This window comes from Rhinolophus hipposideros (genome assembly GCF_964194185.1).
Source record: "Rhinolophus hipposideros genome assembly, chromosome: 6".
Classification (NCBI taxonomy): Eukaryota; Metazoa; Chordata; class Mammalia; order Chiroptera; family Rhinolophidae; genus Rhinolophus; species Rhinolophus hipposideros.
The window spans coordinates 93,360,416-93,382,047 of record NC_138052.1 but is presented as its reverse complement, the minus strand read 5'-3'; the positions used below and the strand labels follow the sequence as shown (position 1 = coordinate 93,382,047).

Below are 21,632 nucleotides of genomic sequence, written 5' to 3'. Positions count from 1 at the left end.
ACCATTTTAACAGATAACAGGAAAAAACTGTCATCTCAAAAATGTAGAAAAACTGTTTCACATAATTGTAATACCTGTTTATGATAAAAACTAGAAAACTAACGATAAATGGGAAGTTCTTTAACCTGATAACCTGACATAGGGTAGTTACCAAAAATGTTACAATAGTAGCAATAATAATAACAATAACATATGGATTTGTATAGTATTCAGTATTTGCCAGCTACTGCACATATATATACATATATATGTATATATGTATGTATACATATATATGTATGTGTATGTATGTATATATGTATATACATGTATGCATATGTATGTATGTATATACATATATATGTATATATATGCAGTATCTGGCAAATATATATATATAATGCACCATATATATATATATATATATATATATATATATATGGTGCATTATACATACATACACACACACACACACACACACACACAGTCATTGGATCCTCACAGTAACTCTGAGATGGGTACTATTATTAACCTCTTATAGAGAAAAAGAGGAGGAACAGAGAGGGTAAGTGGCTTACCCAGGTCACACAATGGTCACATAGTGAGAAAGGTCACAGAGTGAAAATTTGGGATGAACCAAGCAGTTTACTTCACAGTGCATCTCCTAATCCTGATGTTATACGGCCTTTTATGTCAGGCATAAGACTAGAATGTCAGTTCTCACCATTTCTATTCAACATTGTTTTGCAGGTTAAAGCAAAATAAAAAAGGAAGATATAAAAATGTATCAGGGTTAGAAAGGAAGGAAAAACTGCCATTATTGCAGATTATCTAAATACCAACATAGGAAAGTCAAGAAATTCTACTGAAAAATGATCAGTATCATTTCTCTATATACCAGCAACAAATAATTCAAAATTATGACCTAATACATTTATGTTTGACCCAATAACCTCACAAATATATGTTGACTAAATATGAAATGACCCATGCACCAGGTTATTCATTTGGTATTATTTGTATTACTAATACGCCAAGATTGGGAACATCCAAACTTTAATTGTTAGGATTCTGGTGCATCCACACAAAGAAATACTATGCAGCTATTAAAACAAAACAAAATCCCTAAAGGCATGAAGCAATCTCCAGGATATACTGGTGGAAAAGTAAAGTGTGGACCAGTAGGAGTAGAATGTTACTGTTTATATAAGAAGAAAGAAACACTGGAAGGATACATAAAAACAAACACAAGTAGTTACCTAGTGGGCAAGGGAAGGAAAGGGTGGAGCAGGTTGAGATGAAAGCAAATCTTTGAATGTACATTGTTTTACAATTTTAACTTTGGAAACACGCATGTTTTATATAATCAAAACTTAAAACAGAATTTTTAAAACAATTTTTAAAAGATTCTATTGTTAGCTATAAAAAATAATAAGGTGTTTGGTGGAAATTCAAACAAAAGATATATAAGACCTTTATGAAGAAAACTTTATTGAAAAACATAAAGACCTAAATAAATGGAGAGAGACATCATACTCATGTTGGGGAGACCAAAGGATGCCAGTTATCCCCTCAAAAATCTAAAAATTCAATCCATTTCCAATTAAAATTTCAACAGGAATTTTACATAGCTTTACCAGCTGACCTTAAATTTCACATGCAGGGTAAAAATTTGTCAAGAACAGCCCTTGTAAAGAATAGGAGGAAGATTTAGAAGAATTCATCTTAACAGGTAAGAAAACTCACTATAAAGATTATAATTAAAGCAGTAGTGTTGGTGTTAAGACAAATGATCGATAGAACTAAATATCCCTGGAAATGACAGGAATCTGGAATATGTAAACGACGAGTTTTTTTTTAAGTGTGGAATAATTAAACTATCCCATAAATCAATGATGCTAGGAACACTGACCAGCCATTCAGGGAAAAAAAATTATAACCTTTAATCTCATCATATTAAAAAATAAACTAGGTAACTTAAAGACCAAAATATGAGAAAAAAATCATAAAATATTTAGAATTAAACATAGGAGTATGTTCTTATGAAATCAAGGTAGAGAGTGATTGCTTAAACAACACACAAAAGTACAAGCTATATAGTAAAAGATTGACCATTTTGAATTGCATTAAAATGGTAAATTTCTGTATGAGTAAAAACACATAAACTAAGTAAAAAGATAGGCCAAAACCTTGGTGAAATATCTGTAGCACATATAACCAAACCAAAGAATTGGTACTAAAATATATATATATATATATATATATATATATATATATACACACACACACACACACACACACACACACACACACATATATGTTTCTACAATCAATATAAAAAAGGAAACACCAAATAGGCAAAGAAAATGAATTAGCCATTCTCAGAAGGGAAAACCCAAATGGTCAATAAATATGAAAAAAGATATTCAACCTCATTAATAATCAGGGAATTTACACACCAACTTTGGCAAAAATTAACATGTATCTCTCATTACACCAAATGTTGGTGAGAATATAGGGAAGAGGCCATTTCTCATAAAACATGAATGGACATATAAATTAATTAACTCATGTGGAGAACAGATTGTCAATACCCAGTAAAGATGAAGAGGCACAAATCCTACAATTCAACAGATGCACTTCTACACTCCCAACTTACAGAAGCACTCAGGCACTGCACAAGGATAAATGAAGATTTATTTTGCAAAAAAGTAAAACCACCTAACTACCCTCAGTAGGGGAAATGATTGAATAAACTATGGTTTATAATATAATACAATACCATAAGTCATTGAAAGGAATAAACTAGGTTTACATGTATCAACATGGGTAAATCTCAAAAACAGTGTTGATTAATAAAACAAAGTTGAAAAGCAATATACTGTGTTTCCCTGAAAACAAGACTTAGCCGGACCATCAGCTCTAATAAAGCTTTTGGAGCAAAAATTAATATAAGGCCCGGTCTTACATTATATTATATAAGACCCGGTATTATATTATATTATATTATATTATATCCAGTCTTATATTATATAGGAACAGGTCTTACATTAGTTTTTGCTCCAAAAGACGCATTAAGAGCTGATGGTCTGGCTAGGTCTTATTTTCGGGAAAACACGGTAGTATGATACCATTTATGTAAAAATTTAAATATAAAAATAGTATATATTATTTGTATAGTTGTAACTGCGTATAATAAAATATGCCTGGAGACATAATACCAATTTTTGAATAGTTAACAGGAGAGAATAGAGGGTAAACAGACAGGTGAGGGGTAGAAATTTGACAGTATATGTAACATTTTTATGTTTTTAAAAAATATTAAATATTCATGCTCACTTCAGCAGGATGTATAATAACACTGGGATGATAAAAAGATTACTATGGCCCTTAGAAAAGATGACAGAAAACAAACACCATTCAAAAAATTAAAACCATTCAAAGTAGATTTGCTGATTACATGCAATGAAGCTAGAAATCAAGGAAAAAAGTAACCGAAAAATTCCCAACTACTCAGAAATTAAACAAAACGTTTCCAAATAATCTATGAGTCAAAGAAGAAATCAAAATGGAATTTAGGAAATATTTTAATCTGAATGAGAATAAAGATACAATTTCTCAAAACTTACCTAATATAGCTACAACAACCCTTAAAGAAAATTTAGGGGAAAAATGGCTGAACATAATGATTAAGCTTCCATCTCAAGAAACTCGGAAAAGAACAACAAATCAGACCTAAAGAAAGTAGTAGGAGGGAAATAACAGAGGAAAGAACAGAAATCAATAATAAAAATTAATTAAAAATAGAGAAAAATCAGTAGAGCTACAGTACAGGTTAGTTCTTTGAAAACAATTAATAACATTAATAAACTTCTAGCAAGATTGGTCAAGAAAAAAAGGGAGAAAGCACAAATTACCATGATTAAGGAACAACAAAAAAAAAAGAGAACACTATAGATACTACAGCCATCAAAAAAAACATATTTGATAATTTGGATAAAATGAAGTAAATGTGACACATGTTCACATTTGCTGGTTAGTGGTGTTGGCTATCTGTGATATTACTTTCTGTTCTTTTGTGTAGGTTGAAGATATTTCTGAATTTAAAACCTTTTAGAGGGCAAAGTCTAGGACACAAGGTATAAGATTTTCTTTTTGTGTTAACATATTTTGTCTATACGCATAGACCATTTCTGGAAGGATATACAAGAAACTGGTTCCCATGCTCCTCGCAGAGCTTCTGCCTCTAACACTCTCTCCCACCCCCACCCACAGAACCCTGGCCCAAATCTGCAGAAACCCTAGAAATCCAGGCTGAAGACGAGGAGCGGCTCATCAGAGAGGGCAGAGAGAAGAGGAGTAAGCAGACTAAGAGGTGGCGATCAGGCAAGAGTAAATGAAGTCCAGGTCAAAGGTGGGGATATAAGCCTGAAGAAAGGACCTAGGAAAATGGATCTATAATCCATGGCTGACCCACGCTGGCAAGAAGATAAGGACTGTTTGTTCCCACTCTGTGGTACTTGGTGTACCAGTATTCCTGGGATTTAGAACTCAGGCCAATATTTCAGGATATAAATATTAGTATTACCAATTTCCCACTATAGTCCCCATTTCAAACATTCAGTCCCATTCTCCCCACAAATCATCTAAATATCCAAGGAAATTTCAAAACTTGGACATCAAAACTGTGTCTCCCACGTTTCCTTTCACGTGCTATAGCAGCAATAAAAAACCTTTGTTGTTTGGTTCAGAAAGTGTGGTTGTTATCATTTGGTTTTTATCACAGGGATTTTTGTGGATTGGCCTAAATACTGAACAACCACTTATAACTCATTCGAAGATCTAAGCAACCAACTTAAAAATGGACAACCAGGGGCGTCTGGTAAGCTCAGTTGGTTAGAGCGCAGTGCCCTTAACAACAAGGCTGCCGGTTGGATCCCCACATGGGCCACTGTGAGCTGCGCCCTCCACAACTAGTGTGAAACAACTACTTGACTTGGAGCTGATGGGTCCTGGAAAACCACACCTAAATAAATAAAAGTTAAAAAAAAAATAAAAAGAAAAAGAAAAGAAAAGGACAACCAACTTTAAAATGCACATAAGTTGGAAAACAACTTAATTTAAGTTGGATTCAATCTCAACCCATGACTCAGCAGTTTCAATTGAGTTTATATTGGCACATTTTTGCCTTTAACTAAAATTTAAAAAATATTTCCAAAAGGTAGTTTCCTGGTTATTTCTATTTATTCAATTTAGGAAAAAATATCTATAGATGATTCCTCAGGTTTTGAAAGGTCTCAGAAAAAAAAAAGGAAAAATTCACAGACAAATGGACTAAGAGTACAAATGGGCAAATTACAGAAAGAATGTAAAAGGCAATTAAACATGACAGGAGGCTCAACTTACTCGTTATGGGGAACATGTTAATTAAACAAGATACTAATTTCACGATCTGACTGGGAAAGATGAAAAAGAGTAGCAATATATAATGAGTGATGAGAAAAGTATAAGAAAACTTCTGTATCCTGTTGGACGCAGTATAAGTAACACAGCAGCTTTTCTGGAGGGCAGTTTGTAAGTATAGCGAAGTGGCTGGCATTGTATGTAGGTTTTGAACGATTAGGGAACATTTGGCCCTGTCCAAAATGTCCATGGAGACATTTGACCCATAGTTAACATAAATCCTATTTTTCTGCACGATTCAAACCCTAACCGATCTACTTAATCCCAGCCAGGCTACCAAGGCAAGAAGGGTTATTATTATTGTTGGTAATATAGCCACAACACAATTATTGGACCAACAAAACATGATCGTATTTTTTATTTATTAATCCTGTAAACCAAAAGTAGAAATAAATCTTATGGGGTATTAGAACCCAGAGACATTTTCTAAGTGTGGGAAAGGATCAAATTTCAAGGACCTTTTGGCGTGGACCAAATGTGCTGCAAAGGTTTTAAATTACTCAAAATTGAAATATTGTGACATCCAAATATTAATGAAGTCTCATTTTATGAACATTGAAATAATAGAAGTCACCCACTTTAACATTATTTCAAAAATAGCAAAAATATAAAGTTGGCATAATTATAAAGGTCAAATAAATTGTAAACAACATTTGTGCTGAATCCCATGGCAGTGCTACTCAAGCTAGTTAACAGAAATACCATCCTTTGTTAAGTTAGCCTTAACTAATGCAAGGTTTTCAAGCATTCAACCCTCAAATAAAATACTACACGTCAATCAAAATTTATAACATACGTATCTTTGGACCAGCAAATTCCACGTCTAGAAATCTATGTCACTGATATTTCCATGTAAGTGCGCAAAGAAAATATGTCCTAGAATATGCCTAAAGGGTTTTGAAAATGCCCATCAATTGCGGATTGTATATTTGTACAATGGAATACCAGATAGTCTTGGAAAACAGCAGGGTCCTTTGTGTATGCTAACAGAAGAATGTTCACAACATATTAAGTGCAAAAACAAATTAAAGAACTAAAGATTCTATTTATGTAAACAAGCACACACACACAATCCAAAACAGAAAGAAGTCAAATGCAAATGAAACTATTTATAGTAGTTATCTCTGGGGAATGGAGCTTGGAAGAAGAGAGAAGGAATTTCCCCTTTTAAATTTTAAAACCTGTACTAGCTAGAATTTACTGAGTACTTATCATGTTCTAGGCAAATTCTAAGTACTTCGATTCAATTACTCCTCGTAAGGACCCTATGAAGTAGATGCCATAATTATTATTGCCATTATGAACAGTTGAGGAAACTGAGGTCCAGAGAGATTCAATAATTTGTCAAAGGTCAGATATCTAATGGGTTTTGGAGCCAGGATATGCACAGAGGTAGTCTGCATGAAGCAACACTCTTAACAGTCACGCAAACAGTTCTCTATACTTTGTAGTGAATGGATGACTTTTAAAATAATAAACATATGAGTTTTGTCTTTTAAAACCACAAACTTTGGGGGGAAAATTCAGCAATGCTTTTGATTTTGCAATTTAGGCTGTCGTAACATATATCACTGTGGCAGGCAGAATAATGCGACCTCCCACACACAAGATGTCGCATGCCCTAATCTCCAGAAACTGTAGAATATGTGACCTTACGTAGCAAAATGGACTCTGCAAGTGTGATTAAAGATCTTGAGATAGGGAGATTGTCCTGGATTAATTGGGTGGGCTCACTGTCATCACAAGTGTCCTTAGCAGCGGGGAGGGAGGCAGCAAGGTCATAGTCAGAGAAGAAGTGACCACTGAAGCAGCAACAGAGTGAGAAAGACTGGACCGGCCTTTGCTGGCTTTTAAGACAGAGGAAGAGGCCACAAGCCAAAGAATGCCGGAGCCTGTAGAATCTGGAAGAAGCAAGGAAAGAGATTCTCCCCTAGAGCCTTCAGGAGAAACACAGTCCTACCAATACCTTGATTTTAGCCCGATGAGTCTTCTGAACTCTAGAAATGTAAGATAATAAATTTTTATTATTTAAGCTACTAAATTTGTGGTAATTTGTTACAGCAGCAAGAAGAATCAATAGTAATTATTAGAACTAATTAGTAATCATGCCTTACTAATTTAATAAAGATATACTTTGCTTATAAAATTTCAGGAAATTCTCTACATGGAAAGTTTGGATTTTGTTGTGGACTGAATTGTGCCCTCCCCACCTCCCCCCAATTCCTATGTTGAAGCCCTAAAAACCTGGGTACCCTTGCGTGTGAGTGTATTGAGACAGGCACCTTCAGAGCGGTAAGTGGGTTAAATTAGGTCACATAGGTGGGGTCTCATCCTATCTGACTGGTATTCCGATAAGAAGAGGAAATGTGGACACACAGACCCCACGGACGCTCATGAGCGTAGAGCAAAGGCCACACACGGCGAGAAGGTGGCCATCTACAAGCCAAGGAGAGAGACCTTAAAGGAAGCCCACTGTGCAAGCACCTTGATCTTGAACTTCCAGCCTATAGAACTGTGGGAAGATAGATTTCTGTTGTTTAAGTCACAAAATCGGTGGTATTTTGTGATGGCAGCCCTAGCAGACTAATGTAGATTTATATGATGCATTCCTTTAGTGCAACTTATAACCCTCCAGGGTATAAAAACATGAGTAAGTACTAAAATTTACACCTTGTGCTCTTATATGAATTTAGAGTCATGAAAATATAGTTTGAGCACAGTAATTTTATTTACATTATTTTAAACACTATTACTTTATCAAAAAATATGTCTTCATTCATTTATTGTAACAAACATATACTAAGTGCCTACTATGAATCTGATCTCGAAAATAGAATGATTAATAAGACATTGGTTCCTGAGCTTGAAAATTAGCCGGTAGTGTGTTTTTAATCTTGGTGTTAAGATTCTCCAGCCACCACCACCCCCAAACCCGGAACAAACTATTGATCAGAAACCTGAACTCTATTAGGACCAGACTTATAATTTAGAAGGATCTGTTTTAGAGTTTACCTTTGTATCACTCTAAGGATTCTTTCAAATACTTCATACAACAAATTATTGAGCTATGTACCAGGCATTGTTCTAGATGGGAGCCGAAGACCCACTAATAAGCAATGTCCCTACCATAGACCTTATATTCTAGAGATAGAAACAGACAATAAACAAACAAACATGTAACACAAAGTCCAGCCTGTGGTGATAAGTATTATGGGAGACAGGGCAAGAGAGGAGGTGGTGCTTTTCTATACAGTGGTCAGGAAACACTGTCTAATAAGGCATTTTCAGCAGAGACCTGAATGAAGAATAAATCATGGGGAAATCATGGGAAAATACATTCTTATCAAAGGGAATAGCAAGGGCAAAGGTCCTGAGGTAAGAATACGCTTGGTTTGTGCAAGAAACACCAGGGAGGCCAGTGTGACTGGAGTAGAGGAGAGGGACTAAAGAGCACTGCAAGACTCGGATTTTTACCCCTGTGAGACAGGAAGCCATTGAGGGGTTTGAAGCAGAGAAAACATGCCCTGGTATTTGTTTGAAAGGCTGATTCTGGCTGCTGTGCCGAGAACAAACTATTGTGGGATAAGGGTGGGAAGAGTGAGAAGTTAGAAGGCTAATTCAGTCATCTGGGAGAAAGGTTGTCGTTGGTTGCACCAGAACCGAAGATAGTGAGGAGCATTTGTGAATTTATTATCTATTGTTGCGTAACAAATTACCCCCAAATTTACTGGCTTACCACAATAAACACTGATTATATCACAGTTTCTGAGGTTCAGGAATCTAGAAAGGGCTTAGCTGGATGGTTTTGGCTCAGGGTCTGCCCCTCATGAGGTTACAGTCAAGACATGTGTTTGCCTCTGAGGCTAGAGGGGCCTCTTCTAAGGAAGCTCATGCACATGGCTGTTGGATGGCGGCCTCTCCACTGGGCTTCCCCCAGAGCAAGTGATGAAAGAGAGAGCGAAAGGGAGAAAAAGAGAGAAAAGACAGGTTGCAGTGTCATTTATAACTTAATCTTCAAAGTGATATACCATCAATTCTGCTGAATTCTGTTGGTTGCACAGTTGACCTAGGTACAGTGTGCGAGGGATTACACAAAAGTGTGAATATTGGGAGGTGGCAATCTTTGGGAGTCATCTTGGAGGCTGTCTACCACAGTTTGGATTCTAGTTTTGTTGATGGATTCGATCTAGCACATAAGAAAGGAACCAAGGATAACTATAGAATTTTTGTCTGACTTTTTTGGGGGGATAGAGGTGTGTAGTAGGGGACCAACAGAAGCAATTCTGGACATATTACATTTGAAAGCCTATTAGACATTTAAGTAGAGCTGTCAGGGTTGCAGCTAGATAAATATCTGAGTGGGGACTTTTATGGAGAATTGCAGGCTGGAGATAAGGGGCTTGTCTGTTTATGGATGGCATTTAAAGCCAGAGCCTTGTTCCAACCCCCCAGGCATTATAGACAGATAAGAGGTCCGAGAGCTGAACCCTGGACCCCAGCATTTAGATTTGGAGAGATGAGGAGGAGCAGCAAGGAGACCAGGAAGGAGCCAGGGAGACAGGAGGAAAACAAAGATGAGGTATCCTTTGGAAGTTAAAGAGAACATGTCACCCCCAGGAAAATTTGCTGCTAGATGCCGAGGAAGCCATAGGAGTAAGCTGGTCCTGGTCCTCTGCCAGGCTGTCCCCAAGGGGAACCGGGTTTCTAGAGATATGTCACCAATGTGTAGGATTTAAGCAGGAGAGGAACTCGGGATGAAAAAAAACTTGGGGGAAGGGGTCTTGGAAATATGACCAAGAGGGGATGGGAAAAAACAAACACAGTCAAACATCCTATTCTTAATGACACAGCAAACAATGATTAAGAGCTGATTTTGTATCATTCTAAACACTATTCACATGTCAGGTCATTAAAGCTCTCAGACCACACAGAGTAACCATTTTATCCCCAGGTACCTACGGAGGAGGAAATGGGAGCACAGAGAGGGGAGGTTGGGCCTATGGTCACACAGTGGGAGGCAGCACAGAGATTCGAACCCAGGCTGCTGATCCCTGGTCCCCACTCTATGCCTCAGTGCACCTCTCTTTCTGCTGCAGAGAGGCCTTCGTGAGGGACTCCCCAAGAACCAAGGGTACGAGGGGGACCAACACCAGTGTGGTTCAGAGTTTTCCCCTCTGCTAGGACTTCGGTGCTGTAGGAGGCCTAAAATGTGAGACATGGAAGCTTCTGAACTTGCCAGGCAGATTGAATTGGGTATCTCAGTGCTGTTGCTATGCACAGGCCACCAGGCAGCCCTGAGAAGTGCCGCTCTCAAAACTGCAATTTAAAAAGCCTGTCTGGGTGCACTTCTTGACTGAGTCCCTCCCCTGTCCTCTCTCCAGGCAGGAGGGCTCATCAGGAAGCCAGGCCTCAGCTGATCCTTAAATTCTCACTTTACTGCCTATTCTTCCAAGATGAGGAATCCCACAAGTGGTTATCCTGATCCTGATGGTGCCCCATAGCCACCCCAGCATCTTATTAGGGGGCGGGGTTGTTGGAGGAAAGCAAGAGGATTTGGCCCTTAAGCCTCTACTCAGAAGACAATGGCCTCCAATCTGTCGGGCCCAACCCCCCATCACCAGGGTTTTGTGGGAGCCAATCAGAAAATAGCATGACCTCTCCAAAAATATTCCACACTCACTAGATCTATGGTCTGGGTTAGGTACAACAGGGCTCAGAAAATAATATGAATCATAACGTGAAAATGAAAAGTGCTTTCTAGAAGTTTATTTTATAACCACATATCTCTGCAGAAACATGTCTATTCCACAATTAAATAAGGAGGGAAGGCCTGGGCTGATTTTTTTTTTGGTCAATGAAATGTGGACAGTCTTTCTTCAACATGGTCTTTTAAGCCAATAGTGAATGTTATAAATACTTGCTTAAAGAAGTTAATGAAACAAAATGTGTACAACATCAGGAATGGAAAACAATCCATCCATATGTTTAACTATTTAATATTTAAGGAAACAAAACAAAATCAAACCTACTCTTTTTCTAGAAAAAGAACTAGTACATGCTATAATGTTGATTATCAAAGATCAAAGAATGTTGATTATCAAAGATCCACCTAGAGTGTGCCTTTTAGCAGTAAGATTAACATACTTGATTTTCAACTCTCAATGTTTTGTCCTAGCAATGTCAGTCATTAGTTGTGGGAACCTGTAAAGTCACACCCTTTCTGGATCTTGTTTGTGAAATGAGAGTAATACTATTTACTTCACAAGGATTTTGTAACAATAGAATGAGAACATGTATATTAAAGTGCTTGATATTAAGAACATTGTTAACTATTCCTAATAAGAATTTCTAAAGTGACTTCCAGCTTTAAAATTTTATTATTAAGGAATAAGTTATTAAAGAGTTTAGTAAAAGAGAATCCTTTCAGAGACACATACTGAGATAGTTTAGGATAAAATGATGCAACAACTGAGATTTGCTTCAAAATAATCCAGTGAAAACATAGGTTTATGTACATTTTTGGACACATTTTGAGTATTGTAAAAGCTGGGTTATGGGTACGGGGAGTGTTGTGCGGGGCGGCCTGTGGGGTCTCAGCTCCCACTCCCCACATAAGAACACAGGATAAAAAAAAAAAAAAAAAAAAAAAAAAAAAAAAAAAAAAGAACACAGGATATGGTGAGGCCAAAAAGGAACACCCATGAAGCCATAAATAGGGAAGTCATACCACTATAGTCTCACTGGAGGCTGGATTCACATGACGTACGACCTGCTGTCCACTTTTCTGCCAACAGACCGACTCGACTTTCCCCGACTCCCTCTCCACCACAGCTGCGGCAGTTATATCAGTGGCTAATTGGCTAACCGGCTACAGCCAACGGCCATCTACTACCCAAGCCAGCACCTTTCCACATGAGGCCGAGAGCCTGGAAACTGCTCTCTGGGGCTCTGTCCCCACAGGGAGTTTTTCTAAAAAGCAGTTTTGTCTACTTTTTATGAGTGAAATTTTCACATTGAGAAGGAAAAAAGCATAGGAGAAATTGGAGGACACTTTCTATTATTAAGTCCAAGTATTTACTTGATAGAGACTACTCAAGCAAACTTTGATATTAAAAGAAATGGTAGTGATTTTAAATGAATGCTAAAATACGGAAGAATTGAAGGACTTGATAATTTGATTATGTTTTCAAATAATCTTTTAATTTATTTGTAACTAAAGGAAACCCATTTTAATTAACTATTGTGCCAAAAAATTATATTTATATGATTTAAGATTATTAATGGAATCTACATGTAACCTGGAATCTTAAACACTTTATAATTTTTCCCAAATGAAATTTTAGGCTATGTAAACCATTTTCTATTTAGGAACCCAATGTTCTACTCTACCTGCTGTATCTAATTAAGCACATAATGACATATCAATTTGTCAAATGATATCTTTGATACTTCTCTGACAAAATCCGATCACTAATTAAAGGGAACTTGACAGCAATAAGTACCTAACATGTTCTCTTTTTACCTTGAAGATGTGAATTCTCTAGGAAGTTCTCGTGAGATTCTTTTGCTTCTCCAGGTTTTGTTGATCGATACTCACTCCTCAGAGAGATCTTCCACCATCTAAAGATGACCTGTGATTGAATAGAAGGTGCTATGTATTAAAACTGATTTCAACATCAGCAGCTACGAGTAGATCTGGGGTTTTGAAAAATCACTAGGGCAGGCACTTAAGGCCGTACGTCCAACGTCAGCTATAACTTTGCAATCTAGCATCACATCAAATTAGAAGTGAGGTCTGTGCATCCGTGAACGTTTTCCTTAACAATTAGGAGTCACAAAATCAAAGCACAGAAAGAAATCTTTAAAATCTATCAAGTCAATTGATATTAAAACCACCCAGAGCCAAATGGCTGTTTGTTGAAGATTTCTGAGAATACAGATTCTCTAACTTGGAGAGCCAAGTTAATTCCAGTGTAATGGCTCCACCCTCTGCCTCCCTTCCCATCTACAAGGCAGACAGGATGAGTGGATACTCCTCCTAGAGAGCAACAGTTAGTGGACAAGACCGGGGGAAACACCATTATGCATTGTTTGATGCATGAAAAGTGTCATTACAAAGGACACTTCTTGGTAATCCATCTGCTGACAGGACATTTGACTTCTATGAGCGTTTTGGTTTACCTGAAGCAAACCTCATTTCCATGGTTACAGACTGCACTTAAGTTCAATGTTGATTACGTGACAGTGTCAACTACCAGGCCTGATGAGAAGCCCCTTGAAGCTTCACCAGCTTAGCTCATGCTTTTCAACCTGTAATGGAACTGGGTAGTCAATTGAGATGAGAAAACTCCCAAGAACTTGAACAACAAACTGAACTATTTTTGCATCAGGGCTACAAGGGAAGATGCTTTAGGAGACACATGTGCAGAGAAACTGCTTGGCTTCCCAGTTTTGGGTTTTTCCTGCACTAGCATAACCAGGAAAGGACACTGAAATTACACTCAGATAGGCTCTGCCCGAGGCAAATTTGTTAAGCAGGTGAAAAGTTGCTATGGGCTCTCCCTTTATCTGGTTTCCAGCCTCCCATCCTCACCCACCCAGCAGTCCCTGGGGTACTCACAGATCCTGGGCTACTGTTTTTGGGCTACTGCGCTGGTCTCTACCAGCTCGCAAATCCCTGTTCCTAGCATCTTCATGGTGCTGGTGTGGGAACTGTGGGCTTTGAACTGCCATCCTCCTTCTTCCTTCTCACCCCTGCACGCAGAATCAGGCCTCTGCCAGCTTTCCTCTCCTTGTAGAGCTGCCTCCCTCTGCCCTATTACCTGTGGAGGCTCTGCCTCCCTTTTCCTGGGCCACTCCCCTTTCCTGATGTCTGAAACATAACTGAGTTCTCAAGAGGGTAGAGACTTTTTACACTATCTTCTCTGGTATCCTGCCCAACAGAAAGTAGGTCCTCAATAAATACTTGTTGGATGAATTAAAGGGTGATTTTCATTTAGATTTTGTTCTAATCACTCAAGGAAATGAGAAAAAAACACATGTGTAAATTACAGAACTCCATAATCTCACAAAATCTTGGTAGCTGATTCTTTTCAGAAAATCCCTTAGCCTGTCACTTTTGACTTTCCCGAGCATGAGCTTCACCAAAATTGTCCTCTTAGGCATTTTCCTGTCCCAGCTCACAGAGATGAGGGTGTATCAGTCCCTAGGGCTTCCACAACAAAACACCACGGACCAGGTGGCTTAAACGACAAAAACTTATTTCTTCCCATTTCTGGAGGCCAGAAGTCCAAGATCAAGGTGTTGGCAGGTTGGGTTTCTCCTGAGGCCTCTCTCGTTGGCTTAAAGATGGCCACCTCCTCACTGTGACCTCACATGGTCTTTACTCTATGCATGTGCATTCCTGGGATGTATCTTCCTCCTCTTATAAGGACACAAGCTCTTTTTTCTTTTTCTTTTTTTTTTTTAAAGATTTTATTGGGGAAGGGGAACAGGACTTTATTGGGGAACAGTGTGTACTTCCAGGACTTTTTCCAAGTCAAGTTGTTGTCCTTTCAATCTTACTTGTGGAGGGTGCAGCTCAGCTCCAGGTCCAGTTGCCATTGTTAGTTTCAGGGGGCACAGCCCACCATCCCTTGCAGGAGTAGAGGAATCCAACTGGCAACCTTGTGGTTGAGAGCCCACTGGCCCATGTGGGAATCGAACCGGCAGCCTTTGGAGTTAGGAGCACGGAGCTCCAACCTCCTGAGCCACCGGGAGGCTCAAGGACACCAGTTCTAATGGATTAGGGCTCTACCTTTATGACTTCCTTTAACCTTAATTACCTGTTCAAAGGCCCTGTTCCCAAATACAGTCACAGGGTGGGTTAGGGCTCCAATGTAGGAATCTTGGGGAGACACAATTCAGTCCATAACAGAGGGATATCAAGTATTAAAGTAGAAAAAAAACGTGAATTTTGGAGCAAGGCAGGTCTACCTGATATCTTTAGTTTCTCTGCACTTCAATTTTCCGTTTCATTCCCTATTAAATATCATTAAAATTAACAATAAATATTATAAATAATATTTCCTTTTTATTGAATGACAATACCAGGCAACCTGAATCTAATGCTATGTTCTTTATACCACATAATCTAGGACTTTTAGAACTAATTGGCAAGACAGAAATAATTCAGTCCTTCCATAACTCAGATAGATGAGCAAAAAATTTCAGAGTGGTTAAGTTAGAAGTAGGGAAGTCTCCTTCCCTACAACCTTACTACCAGGTGTTATGTTACAATGAAAGCAAGTCTCAGATTGAATTCTGCCCCAAGAAAGACATTTATCCCCAGGCAGGCTCCACAAGGGTCCAAAACATGTTTCTGGAAGCTGAGTGGAGTCCCTCTCACTGTCCTCTTTGGCACCCTATGGAAACCTCCCCAGGAAACTTTCTCTCTGGGGCAAGTGCACCTATATTATAATGACATGACCAGCGACCCTTCTAGCCAGATCAAGCAACTCAATCCTTGATTAAGTAGCAGATTCTGGAACAAATGGAGTTCTAGACAGGGCACTGCTCCACAAACATTATGTTACCAAACTTACTTCTTATGTTGCTCAATAAAAGGCAGAGAGACACTTACTTGTACAATCTTTCTTCTCAGCCTCGTATCTTGCACATCGTTAAATTATGTCTGATATTGAGACAGGTTAGTTAGTATAATTGCTAGGTAGATGGGGGGGTCCTTAGTGGAACAAAGAAAAGACAGCCATATCCTAAAACTTCAGGTTTTGAAATCACTCCTTAGCTCCAGGACATAATGTAACAAGGCCCTGAAGTTAATCATAAAATTCCTTTTGGCTTGACAAATGGAGCAGATCTGATAGATAAGAGTGGGTTACTTTGCTCATTCCCTCAGGATGGGCAAGCAGAACAAACCTGGTAGACAAATTTCATTAGAAGGCGCCAGTTTCCTTCTTCAAACAGCTCCCCTTCCCCAAGCAGGCGAGGGGAGGTATAAAACTAAAAGCTTTTGCCTCAGTCACGGGACACCCCCCATTCGGGACCCCCTCCGGCTTGGAAGCTGCAACCTCTTCTCCTGCCTCTAATAAACTATCCTCTTTTTAAAACTTTTTGCCTCTCCCTGGTCCATGTTTCCATTCTTCGGCTTCACAAGACACGATTCCGGCCCACACCCAGAAACTGCTAGCAGTTCTAACATCACCTACATCAATATTCCTTACACTAGTTAATTAACTCTCTGGTACTGACTTAGAAGGCAGTATTTGAAGTACTTGCTGTAATGGCCTCTGGCGGGAGGATCCTCAGGACACAGAATGGAGCAAACTGCCCACATAGATAAGCATCCTGTTGGCTCCTCTGAGGTATTTCAAGTGAATTACTGAGACTATAGCACTTGCCTCGGGAAACAGGGCTGGCTAGAACCAGAATCCAAGCCTCTCCCTTCCTAACTCGTAAACATAGGGTTTGTCCCGAGGCATGAAGCTTTCTTTATGTACAACCTTCATACTACAACTCTACAGAGCAGTACACAGAAATCTGATATTCAGAACCACAACTTAGCCTTGTCATGACTCGATTACGTTCCATATACTGCACTTATTAAAACAGAAAAATGTATGAGACAGGAATTTTCTACCACTTATTGTCACTCAGATTGGTAAAGATTTTCTTTTAAGTGATAAAATTCAATATTGGTGAGGAGAACCAAAAAGGGGTCCCTACTAACCATTCAGAGGAGTGTAAATGGTTACGCACCACCTATCAGAAACCTTAAGGTCATCCATGCCCTTTGACCCAGATATTCTATCTGTAAGAATTTTTCCTAAGGAATTTATCTGAGATGAATACAATATTTTTTATACATGAATATTTGTCATAGGTTAATTGTGATAATGAAAAAATCAGAACCAACCTAAGGGTCTGATAGTTGGAACTAGTTAAATAATTATGGCATGTTTAGATGCTAGAATACTCTGCAGCCAATAAAATAACTTGTGAAAAAATGACAGAGAACAACATTAATGATCATTTTTATATATTTCCAGTAAACTTTTTCAATAAAGTTGAAAATTGAGTTTCCTTTTAAAAGAGAGGTCTAAGATTTCTTATTAATCCCCCAGTACCTCTTCTGCTCAAATTATTAAGGAAAAATACCAAGACATTTGTCAGTTACCCAGTGAAGGCCCCTAAACCTTAAGTCTTTAGCCCCACCTAGACAGCAACTCCCTAGGCAGACCTCAAGGGGGACACTGCGAAAAAATGGGCCCAACTGGGCATCTTAGCATTTACATATATTTGGAAAATGCACACCCCACCCCTGGTCTGAGATTGTGATATTCTCACCACTACCCCCAACTGAAAAATCCTGCTACTGGGACAGAAAGCAGAGAGTCTGGTGTCAGATGGGTATAGTCTTTGACAAGATTATACCCTGTAAAATTTCTTAACTTCTTTTGATCTCAATTTCTTCATCTCCAAAATGTACATAAGGATGAGGCCCACTGTCGTGCGGGGCGTCCGGTGGGGTCTCTGGTCCCGCTCCCCACATAAGAACCCAGGACCTGGTGAGGCCAAAAAGGAACACCCACGGAGCCATAGATAGGGGAGTCATACCACTATATTCTCGCCAGCGGCATCCGCCTCTCTGCAATCCGGTCTTGCTAGTACCCATTCTTTGTTTTTTTTTTTTATTAAATTTATTGGGGTGACAATTGTTAGTAAATTTACATAGCCTGCCAAGCCCCCATTCTTTTTTGCTAGCGTAGCCACAGCAGTTATATTAGTGGCCAATGGCTTTCGAGTTACAGCTGACGGCCAGCTAGCCACAGCTGATGGCCATCTGATCACAGTTGATGGCCATTTACTACCAGAGCCAGCACCTTTCTGTGTGAGGCCGAGAGCCTGGAAACTGCTTTCTGGGGCTCTGTCCCCACACCCACCTCACCGAATTTTCAAGAAATGACGTGAGATAAATCCAAAGTGTCCAACAGGATACCAGATACAGGATTCCACAGAGGTCGGTCCTTGCCTCACTCTTTCTCCCTTTCCCTCCTGTTTCACTCACACTGGTCAGTCCTTCATAGTCAAAACAACAAACTCAGCTCCAAATAAATACCCAGAGATCAGAACCATGTGTTTTTTCTCATCAATTACCTAACAGTATTCAATCACACTTCATCGAAGTCCGATTTCTAAATCATGTTCTCCAAAGCTATTTATTTCAGCTTTTCACTCAGACTTGGTATTTGCTTTCTCTAATCATTAATCATCTTTAAGAATTGAATCCTCTTTGCTCTAAGTATTTCCCCAACAGCATAATTAAGAAGAGTCATCTATCTATCTACTTAATAAGCAAAGTTTTGTTCATGAAGAATTAGGGTGACTTGCAAGATAACACACAGTAAGTACATGGGGCATTCTGAATCTCCCAGCATCTGGACAGGGAAGACATTTGGAATTTAGCACACAAAATCATATCTGCTTTCTCCTGCAGACTATTGTTATTCTATCAGATCAAATTGCTCCCTGCTTTGGAAAGCATATATAATTAGGGAATTTCACAGAGTGTGGTTGAGATACTATGTCATGGAGAGTCTATGAAATTAGAACTTTTATTAAGTGAAGGACTTTGTTATCTGAACAGCCTACTGAGAAATGGAGAAGAAAGGATTGCAAGGGTAAATTGTATGTGATTTTACTTTTTGATATTACTCAAAAGATCACACAGCATTGGCATTTCAAAAGGTAGAAAGATATTACTTAATGAATTACGAAGATGATTTATTTCACTGCCTATTTAAACTATAAACACTAATGATATGATTTTGGTGCAAATTCACAACATCAAATATATGTTCCGTTGTGTATCTGTTTGGTTCAATTTGTCTAAACAGAGCACCTTGCTTGAGATACTTGATATAATTCTTTTTTTTTCAGGTGATTTTAAAAAATGTTATCTTTCAACCCTTCAATTGAATTTTTAATTGTTCCTATCATATTTTTTATTTTCTAAATCTTTTTAAATTTTTCTGAGTTTTCTTTTTCTTGTGTGCTGTTCTTATTTTGTAGATACAATATGTCTTCTATCCTTCTGAGGATATTACTGATAGTTTATCTTTGTGAATTTTTATTTTCTCCAAAATTATATTTCCTATACAATTGTTGTTGATTTGTTTTGGCATTCCTCAAAAGCTTGCTTATTATTAGCTGTCAATGTGTACTCAGGAATGGGGTGCTAGGAAGCTGGTTGGAAGCTCTGGGCCTTTGAGCAGGGCTTGTCCAGGGTAGGGCCTCAGGATAGGCCTCACTACATACCTGCTGGGGCTCTTTGGTTAGAGGACCCTGGCTATTAATATCTTGAGATCTCTTCCCTTGGCCTGGTTTGATTCCCCAAAGAATCTTCCAGATTTCTGCCTGGAGGCTATAAGCTTGGCTGCCCACAGTGTTCTGTGCAGAAGTCACAATGAGTCTTCCAGTGCAGTACATGAATTTTCACTTAATTCCTGGCCATATTCAGCACTGAATCCCTCTGTCCCCAGTGGCTTGGGGGTCCCACCGATAGGAGCCTTATCTCACCCCTCTGCAGATCAAACTTTCAGTCTTCTCCAGGGGTGGGTGAGGCAAAGCTGTTGCTGGTTATACAGAGGAGAGCAGGCAGCTGAAGAACAGGGTGGTTCTAACCCCGTCTTCACAGAATTTCAACCATTCCTACTGTTTTCAGGTCCTTCTTTACCCTCTCCTTCCAAAGAATGTTTCCACCCATTCCTGAGTCACCCAGCTTTGAGGTCCTGGGGTGCAAATCTCATTGCTTCCTGACTTCCCTAGTTTAGATTTCAGCTTTCTCAGGGCTGTTAAATCAGCTACCAGTAGGTCGTCTGCTTTCTAGCATGCAAAATTGTTGCCTTTGTCACCTTTCCCATTCTCTTTGTTGTTGTGGGTTTATGCTTTAGAACCCTGTAATTGTCATTTTAGTGGTGTTGCCAGAGGCAGGGAAGATATATATTAGTTCTTTAACTAGAAGCTATATTTCCAGGCTGTATTCTTATGTTATTTAAAATGCTACAGAGAATTTCACATCTATATTTGTCATTTAATTTAAATATATAGGATAATGAAAACGATTAAGTTGTTAGTCAGTGTTTAAATTTAGGAATATCTATTAAATTTACAATGATTTCAAGATGTTTAAAAGTTTAAATGAGTTCCATGTACATTTTAAAGTTTGTTTCTTTACAACTTTTTAAACGCTTGGTTGGTTTTGTTAGATTTGTAATTATGTCTCTTTAGATTTAAGAAATACTTGAGAAAATAAAATGCATTAAATGTGTGATATAGATTGAAATGCTTAAAAGGATTTAATCAAGTTTATAAATGGTATTTAAATTTAAGAAAACTTAATTTGTTAGATTTATAAGTTTTATGGCTTTAATTTACAATTTTTAAATAATTTGAGTTTGTAAACAGTGTTTTAAATGTTTAAGGAATTATAATTTATTAAATGTATAAGTTAATTAAACATTAAAGAACAATGAAAATAAATGTTTTTAATTTTAATGCAAAATTACTTGATTTATAATTGAATTTACTAGGTTTGTAAGTTCTATTTGAAGATTTGAAGAAAAATAGGCTTTTAATTTTTAACTTTAATTGAATATTAGTGATAAATACAAATAATTGTAATAAACTAAAATATTTGTAATAAATCATAAATTATAAATAATTACAAATGATTGTATAATAGAGTTTCTTAAATCAGATTTAAAAGATTGATTTAGAAATATGGGGACCACTGGGTGGCCATTTGGTAAAAGAAAATTGATTTATGCCTCATATCAGGATAAACTCCAAGTAGATCAAAGATCTGCCTGTAAAAAAATGAAACCATGCAAGTACTACATAGAAGGAAAAAAAATGGTGAATTCTTTTATTATCTTTCTATGTCTCAAAATCCGAAAACCATAAAAGAGAAGATTAATAAACTCAATTATGTAAATATAAACAGCTTCTGCATACCAAAGTCTCCCAAAGAGACTTAGGAAATGTTTAAAGTGGCTTTGTTCATAATAGCTTCAAACTGCAAACAACCAAAATATCCATCCATATGACGAAATATTACTCAGCAACAAAAAGAACTGTTGATATATGCGATGACATGGTTGAATCTCAAAACCATTATGCTAAGTGAAATA

General features: G+C 37.9%; 1 protein-coding gene across 1 annotated transcript in view; it reads right to left on the bottom strand.

Annotated features, from left to right (window-relative positions):
* FBXO36 (F-box protein 36) overlaps positions 1-21,632 on the bottom strand; it is a 66,433-nt gene that overhangs the window by 14,394 nt on the left and 30,407 nt on the right. Inside the window, exon 2 of the mRNA XM_081052065.1 lies at positions 12,965-13,073. Within this exon, the coding sequence (XP_080908191.1) occupies positions 12,965-13,073 (109 nt within the window). The remainder of the gene's footprint in view (positions 1-12,964; positions 13,074-21,632) is intronic.